The sequence below is a fragment of the Sinocyclocheilus anshuiensis genome, unplaced genomic scaffold (assembly GCF_001515605.1).
Source record: "Sinocyclocheilus anshuiensis isolate Anshui unplaced genomic scaffold, SAMN03320099.WGS_v1.1 scaffold300, whole genome shotgun sequence".
In the NCBI taxonomy this organism is placed as follows: Eukaryota; Metazoa; Chordata; class Actinopteri; order Cypriniformes; family Cyprinidae; genus Sinocyclocheilus; species Sinocyclocheilus anshuiensis.
In genome coordinates, this window is record NW_015557379.1 from 1,900,239 (window position 1) to 1,917,220 (window position 16,982).

At 36.3% G+C, this 16,982-nt stretch overlaps 1 protein-coding gene across 1 annotated transcript; it reads left to right on the forward strand.

Moving 5' to 3' along the window:
- The first annotated feature begins 1,002 nt into the window (after positions 1-1,002).
- LOC107679210 (runt-related transcription factor 3-like) lies at positions 1,003-2,228 on the forward strand. Its single transcript, XM_016474730.1, has one exon. The coding sequence runs from the start codon at positions 1,077-1,079 to the stop codon at positions 1,521-1,523; it is 447 nt and encodes a 148-aa protein (XP_016330216.1). The 5' UTR covers positions 1,003-1,076; the 3' UTR covers positions 1,524-2,228.
- Positions 2,229-16,982: the final 14,754 nt, after the last annotated feature.

Here is a 16,982-nt window from a genome sequence, read left to right on the forward strand (position 1 = left end):
ATTTAGTAATCATGGGAAAACATGAACATTTTTTGGCCAAAATATGTAGAATCTGGTGTACATATTACTCATTTTGTTGTGTGTATATATATATATATATATATATATTGTTCAAATTCTTAATACTATAAGTCTTGTTCTCATTATTGTGAAAAAATAATATATTATTTCAATTGCAAATCATTTAAATGTACAAAATCATAGGCATCATTTTTGTGCAAAAAAAAAACTAGTTTTGATTTTAGGGCGAATTGTGATTTGTTAAAATGTAAAACTATGTCTATAATCCAAACACACGATCATAAACATTTAGAACTTTTTATTTTAATTAACAATTTATTAAATTTGTTACTTTTTATGCAAAAAAATTGTTTTTTTTTTATTTTTTGCTGAAATGTGATTTGTAAAAACTTGTAAAACCTGTCTATAATCCATAGACAGACAGGCAATCACAAACATTTATTATTTTTTATTATTATTGAATTAATTTATTTATTAAGTTAAAAAATATATATTATATATTTTATTTTGTAAATAATCTATATTTTATTTCTTAATTCAGTCTTAGTCTGAATATTTAAAAATTATTAAAGTGCCCCTATTATGGGTAATGAAAGGTTCATATTTATTTTCATTCAGAGCAACAAGACCAACAAGTGGGCGGGCAATATGCTAATGTTTCATGTTGACGTCAACATGAAACGGCTTGGGATTCGTTTTAAAAACGACTCGTTTCAATGATTCAGAGTCGACTCTTTCTTTTGAGAGACAATAACTTCATACACGGTGCACTTTCAGATTTAAAACTTTGCTGGATGTTTTCATTCACTTAGAGCTGTGTTACACACTGCATGAAAGGTCATTTTCAAAAATCCATAATAGGGGCACTTTAAAAATGTAAACATTTAGTAATCATGGAAAAAGCATGGAATCTTGCATTCTGTAATATTTTTGTTGTTTAAATGTTAAAATGACACTTTCGTCATCTTTCTCGTCCAGGTACGGATCTGTTCCCTCAGAGGACGTCCTTCCCATCTCTGTCTCCATTAACGGCGCCTCGATTCTCAGATTCACACATGCATTATCCGGGTCCCTTCACTTACTCTGCCAACCCGTCCAGCACTGGAATCGGCGGTCTCAGCGTGGCCGGGATGCCCACCTCCAGCCGCTACCACACCTACCTGCCACCTCCATACCCCGGCAACCAGAACCAGAACTCCCACTTCCAGACCAACTCCTCGCCGTACCACCTGTACTACGGCACCGGATCCGGCTCCTACCAGTTCTCCATGGTTCCGACCGGTGGCACCGGATCAGGAGGCGACAGGTCGCCCACCCGCATGCTGACGTCCTGTACCGCGGCGGGCGGAGCCGGAGGCACCGGGGGCGGAAACAACAGCCTGCTCAACGCCAGCCTTGGCAACCAGAGCGACGGCGTGGATGCCGACGGCAGCCACAGCAACTCGCCCACAGCGATGAGTGCGTCCACACGCATAGACGAGTCCGTCTGGAGGCCTTACTGAGAAAACGTGTGCAGAAAGACTGAGAGAAGAAGTCAAAGTTTAGAGTAGAGGTGAAAAGTCTTGCATGTTTGATCGTTTTTGTTTCTTCATCCTTCTATGACATGTCAATTGCTTCAAAGACCACCAAAGTGAACCGATGACCAGAAATGAGTCTGGGCGCTCCATACAGAACAGAAATGGCCTCCGCTGATCAAAACTAAAGGAGGACAGAAGTATCACAGGAAAATGAGGTGTACATAGAAAGATTATAATTAAGAAAAGGCATCCCATAGTAATATATCAGCAACTTTTCTTACTAAAAAAACTGAAAAACCAAAGAAAAGACATATTCTGATGAGCCTGTATCTGAAAAAAGCCAATTTATCCAGCCTTACAAACCAATCTGTCTGAACGCTGTAATTCCCAGAGTGCTTTGCATCCACGAAAACGTGTCTTGCAGACAGTATGAAAGAGATTCACAGAGCTGCAGGACTGTGGGACTGTAAATATGATGATAAACAAAGATGCTACCCAAGTGTTTCAGGTACTTTCCAAACTTGCTGAAATAGTCTTGAAATGGTGAGATGTGATCATATAATACAAGTGTGGAGCTTTGTGAGATGTTATGTCAATGGGTTTTTCATTGAAACGGATTTTAGGGTGAATATCACAAAACCTGTCAGGAACATATTCAGGTCATATTTAATGAGAAATGAGAAATTATATTTTGCATGAAGAAAATTATGCTCAGTTTTATTTTTTAGAACCATTCATTTTTGCATTTGCATTGTGACATTGTTTTAATCAAAATTAAGCACATTTGACCCTTACGTTCTTATTATTGTAATGCAAAATATTGTTCTCATTACTGTAATGTAAAAGAAAACGAATGATATATTTATTTCATTTGCAAATAATCTGAATTTACATAAACATAGGCATCGTTTTCATTATGCAAAAATATTTTTTGCTTTGATTTTAGGGTGAAATGTGATCTGGATGTGCTTTCGTGAGATTCACCCTTTAGCTGCGGGTTCTCGACTTGTAGAAAAGTAAAACAGTGTCTATAACCCAAAGACAGACAGGTGTTTGATTTTTGATTTTTTTTCTTGCTTCATGCCAAAATCACGAACAATTTATTCGTCTTTGAACTTGTGAAGACTTGTCTTTTTTGGAATAGTTTTTAAGAGTAATTTTTTTTTTTCTCAGTGTTGATCGCTTTTTATGACTTTCTTCAGACTATTGATTTGAGCTCAGTTTTATGGTTTGTGTATTTTTTTTTTCGAGCCATAGAGGATGCGCTCCTATTTTGGATCGTTTCCAGGTCACAAACATTTCGTGTTTTTTTTTTTTTCAATCTTTTGATTTCTTTGTTTTAGTATAAAATTGGAAGTTGTGCTACTGTAATATATTCTTTCTAAATTATACAAAAGTTTTAATGTAATGCCTATGTTTTCCAATGCAGCTTTAATGCACTAAAACATTTATTTAAGAGGTTATATGTACTTGTTAAACCACATAATGGAGACATTCTTACCAGATTGAATTCCACGTGATATTTAGTCATGTGCCTGAAAGGCCTCAACCATCTCAAGCCAAAGAGTCCAACAATCACCTGTTGTCATTCCACGTCTCTAAAGTGTGAAAAATATGTTGCTCTAAGCACCTACATTATGTGTCTATTTTTCCTACCTTGTTCTTGGAATGACTGAAATCGGAGACAATAATTGGGCACGTTTGAAAGGAGATCGCCCGTGATTATTTGAATAACAAAACCATGCACAAGCTCATACAAGGAGGGTAAAGTGGCCATGACACACACACACACACACATACATCCGCGTAACAGGTGTAAGTGAATATTTCAGCACATAACCCAGAGGTTTTTCCCATGCTCACACCTGCTGCCATCACCTGAGGGCCGAGAGCCCCAAAAGAGCAAAGGAAACAGCTAGAAAGATGGATGAATAGAGATGTATCTCCTTTCGCAATCATTGGTCATCCTTCAGGCCTTGTTATCCAAGCAGAAGTGGCCGTGTTCAGCTTGATTCATGGCCGCTTTGATGCGTTTATGTGGGCGGTTATTTTCCTTCCCATTGTGCCTCTGCTTGATTATCGCCCCAAGCTGCAGGCTACAGGAAAGATGGATTCAAAATGTGAGCTGGTCTAGTTACAAGCAGGAGTCGGTTCTCTCCTGCAAGGACTTCTGGGTAATAGAAACCCTGGGTAAACTTTTTGCTTCTGTGTCGTATGATGATTCTCTCTCAGTGCCTCGGTCTGGATCTGTTAATGTGTGTGGATATCAAATTCTGTCAGTGTAACAGCTGTATTTTCTCCAAAGAGTTCGTTGTGACTGTTGATTATGATTGAGATGCGTCAAGAATCCAAATCAAGCTAAATTAAGATTTGCTGACCCAAAACAAGACCAAAAACATACCTATTTATTTCCACTGTATCAATACTGATTGTGTGTTGCGTCGAACATTCTATTGACATCAAGGTTCTGTTCCAAAACCTAACTTTTGAAAATAAAGGTTATTTATTGGCATTGAAGGTTCCATGACGAATCTTTAACATCCATAGAAACATTCCAAAGAGGAAAACATTCTTTAGATTATTAAAATGGTCTTGACAAGTAGGAAAAAAATGGTTCTTTTAAAGGGGTGGTTGATTATGATTTCTCTTTTTCAACTTTAGTTAGTGTGTAATGTTGCTGTTAGAGCATAAACAACATCTGCAAAGTTACGACGCTCAGAGTTCAATGCAAAGGGAGATATTTTCTTTTAAAGAAATTGCTCTTTAAGGACTACAAAAAACAGCTGGTAGGGACTACAACGAGCTTCTTCCTGGGTTTGTGACATCACTAACCCAGATGTTTACATAAACCCCGCCCCCGGGAACACGCAACTACCCGTAATGGTAAGGGGGCGTGACGTTTCCGGACAACGTGCACTAGGCGGTTAGTGAATCACAAACACACTGAGCCCGGTAACCAATCAGAGCCTTTTGCGTATTTCTGAGGGAGGGGCTTCATAAAACCAGGAACTCAACAGACTGTTTTGACGATAATGGAAACAGCGGTGTAGAATAAAGGTAAAATATGTGAAAATAATGCGTTTTTTAAAAACTAAGCATGAGCACGTTACACTGCACCCCATAAACACAATCAAGCTTTTGAAAAAAGCTGATCAACCACCCCTTTAAGAAGTGCTCACTAAAAATTTCTTCAGGGAACCAAAAATTATTATTTTTTTCTTTGCATTGCTGCGAAAACACCATTGTAGAACCTTTATTTTTAAGAGTGTAGTGAGCTCCCTACGTACGCAGCACAGAATCTGTTCCAAAAAAGTAAGCGGTGTAAATATGCCTGTGTGGGTTTCTCCCTATGTGAAATGTTCCAAATCAGTCACTTATTTGAAGGCATAAGCCTATGTAGGCAGCAGTAGTTTTTGGAACACAACCCAAATGTTGCCAGTGAAGTGAATATCACTGAAGGCCACAAGTCGGTGGTGTTTGTAAAGTACACAGCCTAACCATGCCGAAAGAGCTAAAAAGCACAACACACTCCTGTTGAACAAATTGTCTTTTTCACTCATTGTACGTTTGTAATTTTGGTTCCAAAATATGCTCTTTTGTTCCTTCATTGTGTGCTAATGATGTAGTTTTGTATGCATTTTAATTAAAAAAAGATCAGGATTTGCTTGTGATTTTGAATTTCATTTAATTAATGTTTTTTTGTAATTCAGCCATTGAGTTTACAATGCCATAAAACAGTTATATGAATTAAATTTCCTCAATAGTTCCACATTTCAGTGGTGTCATTTGTTTGAGATCATGTAAGTTTAGAGGTTTAACATATTTTTGCCACTTAAATAGTTCTACAGACAGAAATGAAACTATTTCTAACTTTTCAAATGATGTAGCCTGCCATAGTCTAGCAAATTGTCTACACAAAATATTTGCAATACTAAATAAAAAATAACAAATAAAAAATATATATTAAAATGTCATTATCATTCAAAGGTTTGAGGTTGGTAAAAGTTTTAATGTTTTTGAAATAAGTCTCTTCTGCTCACCAAGGATGCATTTATTTAAGCAAAAGTACAGTAAACACAGTAATGCTGTGAATTATTACTATTTTATATTACTGTATTACTAATATTAGTAACTTATTCATATATTATCACTATATTAATATTTATAAATATCACTATACTTTCTATTTTAATATATTATAAATGTTCCTGTGATGCAAAGCTGAATTTTCAGCATCATTACTCCAGTCTTCAGTGTCACATGATCTTTCAGAAATCATTCTAATATTCTGATTTTTTCTTATTATTATCAGTGTTGAAAACAGCTGTTTAATGTTTTTGTGGAAACTGATACATTTTTTTTTTTTCAGGATTCTCTGATGAACGGAATTTCAGCAATTCACTGAAATAAATAGAAATCTTTTGTAACATTTTAAATGTCTTTGCTGTCACTTTTAATCAATGTAATGCATCCTTGCTGATTAAAAGTACAAATTTCTTTTTAAAAAATTAATAAATTACAGGCCCCAAACATTTGAACAGTAGTGTAAGTGGCCTAGAAAAACTTTTAATTTACACAAATCATAGCAATTTTACTCTGCTAAATCTGCTACATGACTAAATGTAATGTAAATGTAGTAGTAGAAGAAATAAATAAAATTGTCTCAAATTAAACTGTCAAACTTAACGTCCCTTGCTTATAACCCTCAAATGTGAAGGTTTGTTTTTTCAAACGGTCAGGCCAACATTCAAAGTTTGTCTTGACAAACCTTCCTTCTCTAAGTGAATGTCAGTATGTTTATGTGTGGACGTGCTTTCTGTCACATTAGAGGAGGTTCACACTAACAGCTTGTCACTTCACACAATCATAGCTGAGCTCAGTTTTCACGCCTTCCACCGGACAACCAGCAGCTGCTCGATAGTTTCACATAACATGAAAGATGTGTGAAGATTCCCATGGTTCATCAGATTTAACAGTAACGTCTGAAACCCCTCAGGACACAAACAGAGCTCTGCTGCTCGGACCGTGATCAAATGCAATGCAAACGTAAACATGGCCGCTCTTCCAAACCTGTCATGCAGTCAGCAGGCATTACTGTCAGAACAGGTAATTATTGGAAAAGACTAAATTGGATGCGGTCACTTGCATCACCCTCTGCGGGATGTAAATATAAACAGTAAATTCACCTAACGAGTCGTGTTAAGTGAATATGACGGGGGTGGATGGGCGTGTGCTGCATTTCAACATAATATAAGAACGCTACTGTCTTGTTTTTGGCATTGTAGGGAAACATGCTGTTATTGTACAAACTTGACTTCTTTTTTTTTTGTAGTCTATCTATCTTTGTCATTGTCATTTGACAGGTCTTGTCCGTAACGAATGTAGCATCAGTAAGTTGTTGGGTGTTTTTGGAGTCTTCGATTTTGGTTTCAAATAAACACTACAAATATAATCACAACTTCTATTTTCCTGTTGAACCCAATGTTACAGTCACTCTCCCATAGAGCGCAGATAAACGTCAAGCTTTTAATGAACTAAAGCTCGAGGGAAATGCTGATACACAGGCCGTGATGCGGGCAAGTTTTACTCTTTCTTACACAAACTTTAAAAACACAAGGTTATCAGGAAAATCTCCCATCTTTTGCAGGTCTCAGAGTATCTTTCCTTACTTTTCTATATAATCTCCCAAAGGACTTTTGAAGAAGTGAAATGAGGCCTAGTCAGAGGTCAGAGCTACACACCAGAGAAAGCCACAGGATTGCTCTGAGAAACATCTGAAGTATAAGGAAATTTAACATTTCTGTCAGGACCACTATTGTCAAAGATGATTGACAATTAGCATACAGTGTGGATTGGCGGTATGGTTCTGTTCTGGGCAAGGACTAACGTGACCTGCCAGAACTGACGCTACGCTAGATAATTATGACATTTTAATCAAATATTAAGATGTTATTGCAGTAAAGACATCTACTGTTACAAAAGATTTGTTTCAAATAAAAGCTGCTCTTTTGATCTTTCTGATAAAGGAGTAGTTCACTTCCAGAACAAACATGTACAGATAATGTACTCACCCCCTTGTCATCCAAGATGTTCATGTCTTTCTTTCTTCAGTCGTAAAGAAATTATGTTTTTTGAGCAAAACATTTCAGGATTTCTCTCCATATAATGGACTTCTATGGTGAGAACCCTGAGTTTGAACTTCCAAAATGCAGTTTAAATGCAGCTTCAAAGGGCTCTAAATGATCCCAGCCGAGGAAGAAGGGTTTTATCTAGCGAAACGATCGGTTATTTTATAAAAAATAAAAAAAAATGTTTAACCTCAAACGCTCGTCTTGTCTAGCTCTGCCTGAACTGTTTTTTTTCCGTTTCAAGACAGTTAGGGTATGTCTAAAAACTCACATCTCATTTTCTCCTCCAACTTCAAAATCGTCCTACATCGCTGTTTTACTGTTTTTTGTAAAGGGCGTTTGGCCTTCTTTGCATGTTCACTTTGTAAACACTGGGTCTGTACTTCTGCAGCGATGTAGGACGATTTTGAAGAGTTTGGAGTTTCTCGACATACCCTAACTGTCTTGAACCTAAAAAAAAACAGAGTTCACGCAGAGCTAGACAAGACGAGCGTTTGATGTTAAAAAGTATATAAATCGTAAATTTTTTTTTTTTTAGAAAATAACCGAGATACGAGTGGGAACGGTGTTGTGTAATATTCGGTTCCCGTGAAAAACTGTTCCAATGGGCGGGGTTAGTACGAATATTCATAGATTCGTTCCGCGGTGGGCGTGGCCTTTTGAACTACAAACAAGCGAATGGAAAGGATTGTGTTGTCTGTTCTTCAGCTCTTGTGTGATGAATTATTTTGAAAAGGTAATAAAGCCGAATGTTCATACGCCCCGTTTAGATGTACAGCTGTTTATGTTATTCACATAGGCTAAAATGCTTATTGTTTCGCATGTGCTTTTATCAGAACGCTTTATCATGGCCATATGACAATGTTTTGCTGTGTAGCTTACGTGGATGATACTAAACACCAAACACAGCACGAATCGAACACATTTCTTTCGTTCCTCGTTGTTTTTGTCGTTTATTTTCAAGCTGTAAACTGTGTCCCTAGTTGCTGTGTATTTTGCTGCATCATAACTTTCACAACTTTTCATAACTTTCAGTGACTGCAATTAAACTCAAATGTCGTTAGATGCATGTTCAAATAAAGATTTTGTAATGTTATCTGGTGTTGTTTTGTTGCCTTTTTTCCTGTTTTTTTTTTTTCTGTCAAGAGCCTTGTAACAATTCAAAAAATACATAATTAGCAGCTGAGACATGTTGTTTATGGGTGTTTTCTGAGAGCTAACAAGCGATTTAAGAGAAGAGAGACCTGTGGTGTTGAGTTAAATAATTATATCAAATAGTATAAATAACAGCCTCTGATAAATAGGCCATGCCCATCAACCAAACATTTTGTTAGCTGGATTTCAAAAATGGATAGGAAAACTTTCCTCTTGTTGTGCGCTTTAAAAAAGTCTGGGACAATCCCTGATGATTTAACAAAAAGCCAAAAACGTGCTTTTGAGAAAATATATTCGTACTAACCCCGCCCATTGGAACAGTTTTTCACGGGAACCGAATATTACACAACAACGGTGCTCAGACGACCAGACTGTGAATGGACAGGAGATGGGTGAAGGGAGTAGTTGGTCAGGAAGTGAGATAGAGGAGATGGAAGAAGAAACAGGCGGGAAGGACGAAGGTTGGAATAGTGTACCAAAAGTAAATGGTAGGAGAACACGTAAAAAGCAGACACAGCTAAATGAAAGCTCTATTTCGGAATGTACAGATATTGAGCAAAATTTAGCTGAAGATAGAGATCGTATCGAAGAATACAAGGTATACTGGAAATTGGATCAAGATGGTGCTTCATTTGGTGAATGGAATCCAATTCAATTAACTAAAGCAATAAATAAACTGGTAGGAGATGTCAAAAGTGCAAAAGTAGTGCGTAATGGGTCATTATTGATATTTTGCAAAGATGGCAAACAGCAAGGAAAAGCTGCCAAAATAAATAAAATTGAAGGGAGAAAGGTACAGGGAACAATTTTTTGAAAAGAACAGGACGAAACGAGGAGTGATTACTGGGATTCCTACTAACATATCAATGGAACAGATTAAGGAAAACCTTAAAGGGGTCATATGATGCTGCTAAAAAGAACATTATTTTGTGGAAAATAATAGAGGCTAGGCGCCTTAAAACAACTCGTAATGGTGAGAGAACTGATAGTTTGTCAATTGTGATGAAATTCGACGAAGAAAATCTGCCTTCCAAAGTGTATGTTGGATATATGAGCTATGAGGCAAGACCTTATATTCCTCCGCCACTAAGATGCTTTAAATGTAAAGAATTTGGACATATAGCGGCAGTGTGCAAGGACAGGCAAAGATGTGGAAGATGTGCTGGTGATCATGAATATGGAAAGTGTGAAAGATGGGCTAAAATTAAATGCTGCAATTGTGAAGGGGAGCATAGTTCTGCTTTTCGAGGGTATGAAGTCAGCAAAAGAGCTGCAGAGATTCAGAAAATTAAGCATGCACAAGGGATTTCTTATGCTGAGGCAACCAAGAAAGTGCATAAAGAGGCAGACAGGACTTGTACAGTAAATGTAAGCTCAGCTGGTAACACGAGATCATGTAATGGATGTAGTAAACTAAAGGAAGACACGTTAAATGTGGGAAGAAATTAATTTGTGCTATTTATGGTTGAAGTTATAAATTGCACAGCTCAAACAGACAAGACGGAAAAAAATAAAGATAATAGTTAAAGCAGCAGAAAAGTTTCTTGGAATAAAAGGACTAAGATGGGAAGCAGTGGAAGGAATGTTAAGTGGAGGTACATCCAACTCACTGTCACAATCAGGGGGTGATGTATCCGGATGGTAGTAAATATTTTGCAATTAAATGCAAGAAGTCTTGTTGCCAATGGTCTAGAGTTTAAACAATTTATTTTAAATATACAGGATAAACCCAATATAATTTGTATTGAAGAAACATGGCTCAAACCGAAGTGGGATTTTATAATTCAAAGGTATACAACAATTAGAAAAGATAGGGAAAATGGGAATGGGGGTGGAGTGGCAATTTTTGTGCAATGTGGAGTGAGATATAGTTTGATAAGTATAGATAAAGAAAATGAAGCAATAGTAGTTCAAATCTGGGCAGGAAAGGATGAGATAATATTAATAAATTATTACAATCCATGTAAAAGTATATTAGTAATTCATATTAGCACGTTAAATAATATAGTTGGGGATGTACAAGGTAAAATGGTATGGTGTGGAGACTTTAATGCGCATAATGTAATATGGGGTAGTAGGAAAATAGATGCAAATGGTGCAGCAATAGAGGAGTATTTAGAGGATAATGGATTAGTATGCTTGAATGATGGAACAGGTACAAGGTATAATTAGTAGTCAAAATACGGAAAGTGCAATAGATCTAACAATAGTATCAAATAGCATTGCAGGGATTACAACTTGGGAAGTACTTAAAGAGGCACTAGTTGGGAGTGATCATTATCCAATTAAAATCAGGATAGGAATAGAGTTACCTCTAGAGGAGGTAACAGCAATATCAAGATGGAAGTTAAATAAAGCGAATTGGGAAGTGTTCCAAGAAATAAGTAAAAATGAGTGTGAATGATTAAGTAGTGAGGATGTGTTAGATGGAGATGAATTTAATAGAAAACTAGTAGAAATCATTATACAATCAGCAAACGAATCAATCCCGAAGAGTTCAGGAAAGGGAGTTAAAAAAAAAGAGTGCCGTGGTGGAACGAAAATTGTAGTAAAGTTGTTAAAGAAAGAAACAGAGCATTTAGGCAGGTAAAGAAACATCACACGATGGAAACATTAATCCAGTTCAAAAAATTGCAGGCAGTAGTTCTGAAAACGATTAAAACAGCTAAACGGGCTTGCTGGAGGCAGTATTGCAATAGTATTGGAAGAGAGACATTGTTGTCAGACATTTGTACTTCTATCGGAAATATTAGTGAACACATACAGCTCAGAAAATGTATTTGATTTAGCTAAACAAGCTAGGGATAATACGCTTGCATTGAACCCTGGTATAAATATAAGGAAAGCAGCAACGAATGAGAGCTTAGATGTGCCGTTTAGTTTGTTTGAATTAAAGAGGGCAATTCAGAATGTGAAACAGGTAATGATGACATTTGCTATAGTATGTTGGCACACATGGAAGACAGTGCTCTCTATGTAGTACTAAAGCTATTCAATAAAATTTGGGACACAGGAAAAATCCCGGTAGAATGGAAACAGTCTATTATAGTACCTATATTAAAACCTGGGAAAGATGCATCAGACCCCACAAACTATAGACCTATAGCACTAACTTCACAACTAGGGAAAACGATGGAACGAATGGTAACAGAAAGAATAACATATTATTTAGAAAAACGAAACTATTTGTCTCCTTATCAAAATGGATTTCGTAAAGGGAGAAATACTATGGATCCGGTATTAATCTTGGAATCAGAAATTAGGAAAGCACAATTAAACAAACAAATAGTGGTAGCAGTATTTTTTGATATAGAAAAGCTTATGACATGTTATGGAAAGAAGGGCTGCTTATTAAGTTGGGGAGGCAGGCTATACAACTGGGTGGTGGATTTTCTTTTTGACAGGACTGTAAAAGTGAGGGAAGGTACTGAACATTCAGAAGTTTATCATGTGGAAAACAGAATCCCACAGGGCAGTGTTTGCAGCCCTGTGCTTTTTAATGTCATGATAAATGATATATTTGAGGAAACTGATACAGGCATAGGTAAATCTCTATATGCTGATGATGGAGCCCTGTGGATTAGGGGATGGAATTTGTGATTCATAGAGAGGAAAATGCAAAATGCAATTACTAAGGTAGAGCAGTGGGCAAATAAATGGCCTTTTAAATGATCAATAACTAAAACACAAGTTATTTGTTTTTCTAGAAGACACAAGGAAATATCACTTAAATTGTATGGCCAAACACTTGAGCAAGTCAAAGTTGTTAGGTTTCTTGGAATGCTATTATGAGAGCCTCGTTTGATTATGGATGTATAGCTTATATGTCTGCTGCAGACGGTCACCTTAAGAAGCTGGATGTGGAACAGGCACAAGCATTAAGAACGTGTAGTGAAGCTTTTAAAACATCCCCAATAGCGGCAATACAAGTAGAAACAGGAGAGATGCCTTTATGCATAAGGAGACTTAAACTTATGTTAACCTATTGGATTAATTTAGAAGGACATAATAGATTTCATCCTACAAAAAAACTTTTACAGGAGTGTTGGGGACACAGTAAATATAATATAAGAAGCTTTGGATGGATAGGAGATATAAAAGCAGAGAATGAAGGGTTGTGTAATCCAAAATACAGCTCAACAGTTTGCTATTCAGATATCCCCCCATGGTTATTTGTGATGCCAATAATAGATTTTAATATTCAACAATAAATAAGGGATAATTCTATCCAGATATCTAAAGGTTTATTAGCACAAAATTATATTAAACAGCAATATATGGGTAAGTTTGATGCCAATAATAGATTTTAATATTCAACAATAAATAAGGGATAATTCTATCCAGATATCTAAAGGTTTATTAGCACAAAATTATATTAAACAGCAATATATGGGTAAGTTAATGGTATTCTCTGACGGCTCAAAAGACCCAGAGACAGGACGCACAGGAACAACAGTATATATTCCTCAACATGATATAGCTATAATAAAAAGAACAACAGATAAATTATCAGTATATACAGTTGAACTTGTGGGAGTACTACTAGCTTTAAAGGGGTCATATGATGCGATTTCAATTTTTCCTTTCTCTTTGGAGTGTTACAAGCTCTTGGTGCATAAAGAAGATCTGTAAAGTTGCAAAGACTAAAGTCTCAAATCCAAAGAGATATTCTTTATAAAAGTTAAGAGTCAACCACGCCTAACTAAAACTTCCTCGGCTGGGATCGTTTAGAGCCATTTGATGCTGCATTTAAACTGCATTTTGGACGTTCAAACTCAGGGTTCTCACCATAGAAGTCCATTATATGGAGAGAAATCTTGAAATGTTTTCCTCAAAAAAAAACATAATTTCTTTATGACTGAAGAAAGAAAGACATGAACATCTTGGATGACAAGGGGGTGAGTACATTATCTGTACATTTCTTGTTCTGGAAGTGAACTACTCCATTTCCACCATTTCCACAAGAATATTAACTTTTTTTCAACATTGATTAAATTGGCAAATTAAAATGATTTCTGAAGGATCATGTGACACTGAAGACAGCTTTGCATCACAGGAATAAATTACATATTAAAACATATATTCAATAAGAAAACCATTATCTTAAATTGTAGTAGTGTTAAATGTCACAATATTACTGTTTTTACAATGTTTTAGATCAAATAAATTCAGCTTTATTGAGCATTAGAGACTTCCCTCAAAAACAATAAAAGATCTTACCAACTTCAACAGGGTTGAATTTATGTATTTTGAACAACGACTTCATCTTTATTAACTGGCTGTGGGGAAGTCAGCTTCACTTGGTTTAAAACACAAAAGAAAAAAGTCATACAAAGACAAACAAGAGCTGATATATTTTGGAAAAATAAGGGACTGTCAAAAGCAGCTTTGGTTTCTCATGGAAACCACTTCCTGGGTCATGAGGGAGCCCTTTGGTACCTGCATCCATACGAAACCCATTACAACTGTACTGACCTCTCTCTTCCCAGCCTCCGTGAGAAGAGGGAACAAGCGGGCTGGAACCGGTTTGCTTCTGGAGCCCGTGAGCGCGGGACTATTTTTTAACTGAACCGGAGAAAAACAGACTGGGATGGGAAAGAGAAACTGTGTCCAAAATCAGGATTCCCACACAGAGACCGTGAAACAGAGACCACAGGGACCAAAAACTGATGATTATTCTCACATTCCCACTCAGGAGGGGACATAGACCACAGATGACTTCTTCTGAATTTAAGTAATGGGGAAAAGACAGAAGAGAAAGAGTAACAATAAAATCATTACCATCTCATCAAAACTCAACAGCACAGACATCAACCAAACATAGACTTTGCTTTAGTCTCCTGCTTGTCAGATTTTTCTCTTGGTAATCATATATATTTTATATAATATTACACAATGTCTATACTGTGCTCAGATTTAGCCAGATACCAGATAAGTCTTTGATCAAAAGTCACAAGAATTCAATCAATCTTCAATCATTCAAACATCAATTCTTTCAAGACTAAACTATCTAGTTAATCGTAATTTAAAAAAGAAAAAAAAAAGCGAGTGTGATATTGCTTTTATAGGTAGCCTACAATAGTAAATAAAATAAAAAAAGTTAATAAAATAAAAAAAGTAAATAGGGAATTAATAGTTATTTATATATTATAATTTCTATATAAACATTATATATATATATATATAACATTTCTTTTATTCATTTAAACAGCTTCATTTTTTTTTTTTCATTTGTGACAACATTAATACTTTAACACGTAACTTGAATCTCCACGAAGTTCCCTGAGATATCAATGAGCATCCTGTGAGCAGTTCTTCGCAAAAACCAACCTGGAAATGAATCTTTAAATGTACTGTATCTGATTTTTAGCAATCATACAAATATTAATGTCCACCTTCAAGGCTAAAAGCAAAAAAAGAGGCCCCATTCCCATAATGCATCATGAGAACTGATGCAGCAGGCTGGTTTTCTCACATAAAAATGACATGCGATCAAACTCCAACAAGAATAGATATTGTTTCCTGCAGAACCCGGGAAATCAGGAGGAGGTGCACGCAGGGCTTGAGATCGTATCTTATAAGGCATCTTGCCTCATGAACTGATTTTGGGAGAAACAGAGGTGGGGGGGTTAAACCCTCTCACACCCCCTCATTCCCCCATCAGCCCATCTCCCTGTAGACACAGTCCACGGGAACAACCCTCCTCATGAAGATCTGGGAAATGCTTGTTATGACATTTCATTTGTTTCCTTAAAAGCAGCACGTTTAGGCACATAGATCTAACGATAAAGCCATAGACAGAAATATAGCTAAAATGATGAATTTAAAAAAAATGAAACAATAATAGCTAGAACAATAGTATGCTAGCATAATAAAATGATAGAACAATAGTACGGTAGATAGATAGATAGATAGATAGATAGACAGACAGACAGACAGACAGACAGAAAGACAGACGGACGGACGGACAGAGAAGATTTTTGACTTCATGTACATTAAGCGAATTTGTATTTAGAAAGTTGCATTGCAATTTCTCTTTAATCTGTGTGGAATAAAGCAGCATCTTTAATCATGTTCCTCAGGCTGTCTTTGAAATGGTGTAGAGTTACAGTGAGCACAGCAGACTGTGTGCGAATGCGTGTGTGTGTGCGTGTGTATTTGTCAGAGAGAGCGCAATTATGGTAATTATAACATTAAAATAGGTCAGCAATGACATACAGTCTGGTGATGATCAACTCTCTGGTCCACTGGGGGTCTGATCTTCACTCTTCACTCTTCTGTTCTGGGACTCGTGACTCAGGGACTGGAAGGTAATTCAGAGCACATTTGTTTTGACACTCATGGAAAAATACACTGAAAATATATTTGAAGTAGGCCTAGTTAATAATTAAGCAATATCATACAAGCAAGAGTTGTGTGATTCGGTGGTAGTTAATCATAATTAAAAAAAAGAAAAGAAAATAAAACACCATTGCGAGTGTGATATTGCTTTTATAGGTAGCCTACAATAGTTAAAAAAATAAACAGGGAATTAATAAGGAGTACCTTACATTTTAGACATAATATTCGCGGTTGTTTTGTCTATTTTTCTTCCTCCAAAAAACTATCGAAAAATGGCAAAGTGTAACCTAGCAGTGTTTCGTTTCTGAATGAATTCACGTTTTTGAATGAATCGGATGAATGAATGATTCAGTGACTCACTCTTCCATGAATGAGTTAATCGGTTAAGTGAATGATCATCGTGACTCACTCGTAAAGACGGTCACTCGCTTCGTTGCTGAATACAATAGACGTTTTGAACGAATTGATTGAATAAATGGTTCAATGCCATGAAGAAAAAGATGTTTCTCCAAAAATAATGTGCTGCTGCAAAGTGAGGTATTTTTGTAGGCCAAAACCTGAAAATGAGTTAGCATTTTAGCACTTTCTGGTTCCATCGTCCTCAATTTAACATTTTGTTATTGTTGTTGTTTTATGGGTTTTTGGTTAAATGTCTGAAATAAGCTCAGTGGTTAACACAAGGCATTTTCATATTTTATTCCATTAGCTACATAATACACATCAGTATTTTCTGCAATAATACAAAAGCCAGTGGAAAATACCATTTGGTTTTTGTCAAGGGAAACAGGGTCATGCTAACTTCTTGGGTGGCCTACAAAAA